The 7,500-nt window shown below is 48.0% G+C and overlaps 1 protein-coding gene across 2 annotated transcripts in view; it reads left to right on the forward strand.

The window, feature by feature from the left end:
• LOC143298101 (uncharacterized) overlaps nucleotides 1–7,500 on the forward strand; it is a 26,532-nt gene that overhangs the window by 2,189 nt on the left and 16,843 nt on the right. The window contains exon 2 of one of the 2 annotated variants that reach the window (XR_013057349.1): nucleotides 4,618–5,196. Coding sequence is in view for 1 of the 2 variants with exons in the window: in XM_076610793.1 (XP_076466908.1) it covers nucleotides 5,076–5,196 (121 nt within the window). In the remaining variant the exon portion in view is untranslated. Of the gene's footprint in view, nucleotides 1–4,617; nucleotides 5,197–7,500 lie in introns of those variants that run through there. The other variant, XM_076610793.1, reaches the window with a different exon arrangement.

Below are 7,500 nucleotides of genomic sequence, written 5' to 3' on the forward strand. Positions count from 1 at the left end.
TGGCACTCTGTCTGGCACTATGCTCTGGCACTCTGTCTGGCACTATGCTCTGGCACTCTGTGGCACTGCTGTCTGTCGTTCTGGCGCCGCTCAGGAGCGCTCTTCGATACTCCTCGGCACTTTCCAGAAAGTTGTGACTCTCACCCCCGCCCCCTCCAGCCAGCTAGGCACCGCTGTGCCAGAGGTGTGGTGAGAGGTGTGATGCGTGCTGCTGTGTGCAGTGCTTTTCTTCAGGATGCTGTGGCACAGAATACACAGCACGTTGTCATCTCAACAAGAGAAGTCCATCTGTGGTGTAAAATATATAAACAATACACGAAAATCACGGTCATTCAACATGTATAAATAAAAGACATCAAGTGTTTGGATGTCAACCTCAGCAGGGCAACCCATGCGTATAATCAGTAATAACAGTAGACATAAACAACAATAGAAACCCTTACAACGTAAATTAGACATCATCACAGCCATACATGTCCAATACAAATCACACTTAAAGGACAGGCATAGAATAGGCACAGAATAGCATAATATGTCATAACAATATGCAATTCAACAATGTTTTAGTTAAGATGTCATATTCCATATACATACACTCTGGTATACATTTTGTGTCACATACCTGATTGTTAATTAATGTTGTTAAATGGCTGAATTGTTGGAATAAAACTGCATCTGGTTCTATTTGTTTTAAATTTTGGAACACAGAAACGTTTGCCTGAAGGTAAGAGTTGATGATAATTTGCCACCGTGTGGCTGCTGTCACTTGAACTGCATGTGGCCTTCTGTCGTGCTCTGACAGTGTACACTTCACTCAAGCTGTATGTCTTTCACCCACCACCTTACTGCACACATTCACAATCTTGTCCAGCATTTTCTTATTCTTCACAGCCAGACCACCATGCCAGCATACAAAGGAGAAAGTCAAGACAGATTCAACAAAGTATCTATAAAATCCTTGAAGTACTTTCGAATTAACTCTGATGTTTCTGAGTTGCTGCAGACAATAGATGGCGAGACTGGCACTTTTTCTGAATATTTTTTTTTTATTGGGAGTAAAGGTCAGTTTATGATCAAGAATAGTTCCTAGGCATTTATATGCATTCACTCTTCCAACCTCAATATCATTGTTGATCAGGTCAGAAACCGGAAGGTCTTTGGGGTTTGGGGTTTGTTTTTTCTTAAATCAATTATCATTTCTTTAGTTTTCTTAACATTAAGATCTAGATAATTATCTTTACACAAAGAGGAAGCATTTTGGACTTGCTCGAAATAAACAGCATCACAATTTGACAGACCTTCTTAGGCTGTCATCAGAATTCTTAATCAAAGGAGTTGTGTTTGAGGCGGTGCAGTCATTTGTATATAATGTGAAGAGAACAGGCGAAAGAACTATACCTTGAGGGGCACCAGCGGAAGTTGTCTTCACAGAAGACAGAGCTTGTCCAAAATGGACTGATTGAATTCTCTGATCAAGGAAACTGTTCACCCATAAAATGAGGTTTGTACTGATGTTGACTGAAAGAAGCTTACGTGCCATGAGATGTGGCTGAATGGTGTTAAATGCCGATGAAAAGTCAATAGATAAAATGCGAACAAACGGATTTTGTCTCTCCAGGTGAGTGTATGCATGGTGCAAGAGTGTAAGTGTGGCATCAGCAGTGCTCTGGCTGGATTTATATGCGAACTGGTATTGGTCATGAAATGATGTGTGTGCTCGAATATGTTTGAGGACGATGCGTTCTAAATATGTCATGACAACTGGGGTCATGGCTGTGCCAGAGCCCGAAAAGATTGATAATATAGTCACGTTGATATGGCCTCGCAAAAATCTCTCTCTCTCTCTCTCTCTCTCTCTCTCTCTCTCTCTCTCTCTCTCTCTCTCTCTCTCTCTCTCTCTCTCTCGATGTGTGTATATATATCTAGTTGACAGCCGCGAATTGCGCACCTGCTGTTAGTGCTATAATTATAGTATTAGAGGATAATTCTAGAACACGTAGCTACAGAACAGGAGTCACCGTGGCTGGGCGGTCACGGATTGTCCTTCTGATCCAGTGTTCACCAGAGATCAGGGGTTCAGGCCCTGTTTCGGCATAGTGTTATGTCCTTGGTAACCGTCTTCACACTGATGCCAGACACAGCGGACATCGTGGATTCACTTCCAGTGTGGCCGGACGAGGCAAGGGAACCTTTTCAACCTCCTTGGAACACTTTTTGCTGCTGCTGCTGTTGCTGCGTGATTCTTTGTAAACGTCGGACGTGCTGGGGAGGAGGGGGGTGGCGTTGATAGTAGTGCGTGCGTGTGTGGAGGGTGTGTGTGTGTGTGTGTTGTGTGTGTGTGTGTGTGTGTGTGTGTGTGTTAGTTTCCACAAAGTGAGATGCATGTTGTGATTAATCGTGACAAGCTGCTGAAAGCACGTGATTGTCGCAATGTGCAAACAAAACAAACAAAAAAACACGCCCTTAGTTTGTGTCAGCACCTGTGTGGCCTGGTGATGATGGGAGGGCTGTTGGACTCACTGTTCACCAAGCTCCTTGTTTCAGGATTTTCTTGTCGCATGTTGGAGTATCAGCGAACCTGTGTGTGTGTGTGTGTGTGTGTGTCTGTGTCTGTGTCTGTCTGTGTGGTAAGTTGTTTGCGAACATGTACGAGGGAATAGCGTAAAGGCTAATGGAATGGAATCACTTTTCAAAGGGAGGGTAGGTTGTGGAAGGACTTCAAACGTCTCTACACACACACACACACACACACACACACAGGGAGAGAGAGGGAGCTGTTTTATGCGATCCCACGATGTCGCGATGCTGAAACAACAAACAGTCAATTCTTGTGAGAACAATGTCTGCCTCGCTTTACAAGTGAGATCACACACACACACACACACACGCACACACGCACACACATACACACACACACGTTGAATTTTCTGCAAACAGCGGCGTGTGTAGCCATTGTGCACCACTCAAATCCAGAGGCACTTTCTTACACGTGCCGTTCCATGTTTTTGTTAAACATCGGTTTTTTTAACTATTTTTCCCCAAGTCGTTTGTGATGGACATGTGTGTGTGTGTGTGTGTGTGTGTGTGTGTGTGTGTGTGTGTGTGTGAACACAGCCCTCAGTGTGATGTACATGTGTGTGAACACAGCCCTCAGTGAACTGACTGATGAACAATGTTGAACGTGTGTGTGTGAACACAGCCTTCATTTTATGAACAGATTTTTTTTTGAAGTCAGTATATCTCCGCCTGCAGATATTTGGACAGTATCCACATTTCTTCCCTTCACTGACGGAGTGAACGTCCACGCCATGTTGTGAACACTGCTCTTTCTGCTTTGAGGGGGGGTCACTGTGGATATTGCCCTCCTTTCAAGAAGGTCGCGTCTGTTCAGGCAATGCCGAAAACTAGTCAGATGAATGCTTGAAAACGCTTTTCATCTCGTTTGAAGCAGAACGACAAAGATGTACGATATATTGGAGTATCTGTGTGTGCGTGTGTGTGTGTGTGTGTGTGTGTGTATGTGCGTGTGTGTGTGTGTGTGTTTGTGTCTGTATGTGTGTGTGTGTGTGCGTGCGTGCGTGTGTGTGCGCGCGCGCGTTGTATGCACACAGTGTACGTTTGTGTCTGTGTGTCTCTCTGTATATCTGTGTGCATTGTGTGTGTAACAGTGTCTGCGTACCATAGTATTCGTATATGTATGTCATGGTCTGTCTGTCTGTATGTCTGTCTGTCTGTCTGTCTATTTGTTACCACGTCAATTTCTTTTCTGTGCGTGCTTGCATGTGTACTTGTACCTACGCATATATATATATATATATATATATAGAGAGAGAGAGAGAGAGAGAGAGAGAGAGAGAGAGAGAGAGTGACAAAAGACACAGAGAGAGAGAGAACTCAAAACTCAGAACCTTGTTTTATTCAAGGATTAAGGTTTTAGGCATGGTCCATTCTTCTCTTCTGTCCTTGCTAATCTACAACGATTACAATAACACAGAGAGAGACAGACAGACAGACAGAAACAGAGAGAGAACGAACGAACGAATCTTTTTTATTGAGGGAAAAAAACGGAATAAGCACAAATGGCTTGTTTTCATCCTGCCCTCATGAAAAGGGGAAATGAATAAATAATACAAAAGCAGATGAGAGAGAGAGAGAGTTCGTACAGCATCACTGTGGAGGAAAACAAGAGGAAATAACCACTGAACAAACCAGTTTGCGAAGATTAGGAAAGGAAATTGAAGTACAGAAAAACGTTCAAAAACTGAAACTGGGGGGGTGATTTGAGTTCTCCGCTGGGAACAGAGCATGATATGACTGCAGTTTCCTTCCCGGATTTCTCGGCATTGACAGTGACATGTCATCCCCCGTGACACGTGATCCACAGCCACCAGTCACACGTCAGTGGTGTTGCCAATGACAACAAGGGACAGTCACAATCCACTCACTTCCTGAAGCTGCCCGCGAAAAATGAAGTCATAAATAGGGGAGAGGGGGCAGGAAACATGACTACTGACACAACATTTTGTGGAGGAAAAACAAGTAATGATTTTGACTAATAGAATATTTCGTAAATAATTCATCCTGGCGCCTAGCTCACGTGCTCTTCTTTGTCTTCAGGTTGCAAAGAAAGCCACCCGTGTCGTCACTCGCTCCTCTCTGCTCACCATCGTGCCAGCATAGCCTGAGCTGCCAGCTGGCTGCTGCTGTTGCTGCCACAACCACTGCTGTTGCTGCCACACCCACTGCTGTTCCTGCAACCACTGCTGTTCCTGCAACCACTGCTGTTGCTGCCACAACCACTGCTGTTGCTGCCACACCCACTGCTGTTCCTGCAACCACTGCTGTTGCTGCCACACCCACTGCTGTTCCTGCAACCACTGCTATTGCTGCCACACCCACTGCTGTTCCTGCAACCACTGCTGTTCCTGCAACCACTGCTGTTGCTGCTTCTGGAAGCGTTACTGGTGTTACTGGTGGTGTTACTGGTAGTGTTGCCGGCGGCAGTGTCAGTGGCGGTGTCAGTGGCAGTGTCAGTGGCAGTGTCAGTGGCAGTGTCAGTGGCGGGGTGAGCGGGGATGGTGAAGCAGAGCCCAGAGGAGATCCGGCGCCAGGTGCTGGCGGCAGACGCCCAGAAGGATGTCAGCATCTACCTGGCCATACCTGTGGGCGTCACTGCAGGCATCTCCGCTGTGGCAGGTCAGTCAAAACTGGGGAGGGGAGGGGTCTGGGGGGGAGGGAGAGAGCTGTGTGTGTGTGTGTGTGTGTGTGTGTGTGTGTGTGTGTGTGTGTGTGTGTGTGTGTGTGCGTGGATGCCGTGCAGTGTAGCTGTGGCGAACGTGTGTGTGTGTGTGCGAGTGTACATGTAATATATATATATATATATATATATATATATATATATGGGGAGGGGGGGAATAACATCGCCACAGCTGCACTGCACAGCAGTCACACACACACACACACACACACACACATGCATGTTCGCACACATACATACACTATGTTAGAGTCAAAGGAAGACACACACACACACACACACACACACACACATGCATGCATATTCGCACACATACATACACTATGTTACAGTCAAAGCAAGACAAACTGACAGATCGACAGACAGAAAGAAAAGCACACACACACACACACACACACACACACACACACACACACACACACAAGTGACCCGTTTGACAGTCTCCAACATATGGCTGCCAAGATCATAATAAAGAAATGTTTATCTGAAATTGCCTCCGAAATCTCCAGGCACCCTGCCAAACTTTCTGCTGCCTTTACTTTCCATTCCAAGCGAACAGGTGAGAGGGGGGTGGGGGGAGGGAGAGAAGGAGTGAGGAAGACAGACTGACAGACAGACTGACAGACAGACAGAGACACAGAGAGAGATAACTTGACTCGGAACTCGAATTCGAACTGCGAGTAAACAGATTAGCAACAAGCTTAAATTAGCCATGCCATCATAGAAATAAAAAGAGAAAAAGAAGCATACTGGGGAAGAAGAAAAAGATAAAGGAGGAGGAGGGGGTGAAGGAGGAGGAGGAGGAGAAGAAGGAGGAGGAGGAGGAAGAGGAGGAGGAGAGAGAGAGAGATATGTTTAATTCTGTGAACGCGTGGTTGTGGTGGTGGTGCCATTCGCAGACCTGAGGTGGGAGGTGAAGGCAAGCCACACTTAGCACACCTCATGCTGGGAGGTGAAGGCAAGCCACACTTAGCACACCTCATGCTGGGAGGTGAAGGCAAGCCACACTTAGCACACCTGATGTGGGAGGTGAAGGCAAGCCAAACTTAGCACACCTCATGCTGGGAGGTGAAGGCAAGCCACACTTAGCACACCTCATGCTGGGAGGTGAAGGCAAGCCACACTCAGCACACCTCATGCTGGGAGGTGAAGGCAAGCCACACTCAGCACACCTCATGCTGGGAGGTGAAGGCAAGCCACACTCAGCACACCTCATGCTGGGAGGTGAAGGCAAGCCACACTCAGCACACCTCATGCTGGGAGGTGAAGGCAAGCCACACTTAGGACACCTCATGCTGGGAGGTGAAGGCAAGCCACACTCAGCACACCTCATGCTGGGAGGTGAAGGCAAGCCACACTCAGCACACCTCATGCTGGGAGGTGAAGGCAAGCCACACTTAGGACACCTCATGCTGGGAGGTGAAGGCAAGCCACACTTAGCACACCTGAGGTGGGAGGTGAAGGCAAGCCACACTTAGGACACCTGAGGTGGGAGGTGAAGGCAAGCCACACTTAGGACACCTCATGCTGGGAGGTGAAGGCAAGCCACACTTAGGACACCTCATGCTGGGAGGTGAAGGCAAGCCAAACTTAGCACACCTCATGCTGGGAGGTGAAGGCAAGCCACACTTAGCACACCTCATGCTGGGAGGTGAAGGCAAGCCACACTTAGGACACCTGAGGTGGGAGGTGAAGGCAAGCCACACTTAGGACACCTGAGGTGGGAGGTGAAGGCAAGCCACACTTAGGACACCTCATGCTGGGAGGTGAAGGCAAGCCACACTCAGCACACCTCATGCTGGGAGGTGAAGGCAAGCCACACTTAGCACACCTCATGCTGGGAGGTGAAGGCCAAGCCACACTTAGCACACCTCATGCTGGGAGGTGAAGGCAAGCCACACTCAGCACACCTCATGCTGGGAGGTGAAGGCCAAGCCACACTTAGCACACCTCATGCTGGGAGGTGAAGGCCAAGCCACACTCAGCACACCTCATGCTGGGAGGTGAAGGCCAAGCCACACTCAGCACACCTCATGCTGGGAGGTGAAGGCAAGCCACACTCAGCACACCTCATGCTGGGAGGTGAAGGCAAGCCACACTTAGGACACCTCATGCTGGGAGGTGAAGGCCAAGCCACACTTAGGACACCTCATGCTGGGAGGTGAAGGCAAGCCACACTCAGCACACCTCATGCTGGGAGGTGAAGGCCAAGCCACACTCAGCACACCTCATGCTGGGAGGTG

Source organism: Babylonia areolata, chromosome 23 (assembly GCF_041734735.1).
Source record: "Babylonia areolata isolate BAREFJ2019XMU chromosome 23, ASM4173473v1, whole genome shotgun sequence".
Lineage (NCBI taxonomy): Eukaryota > Metazoa > Mollusca > Gastropoda > Neogastropoda > Buccinidae > Babylonia > Babylonia areolata.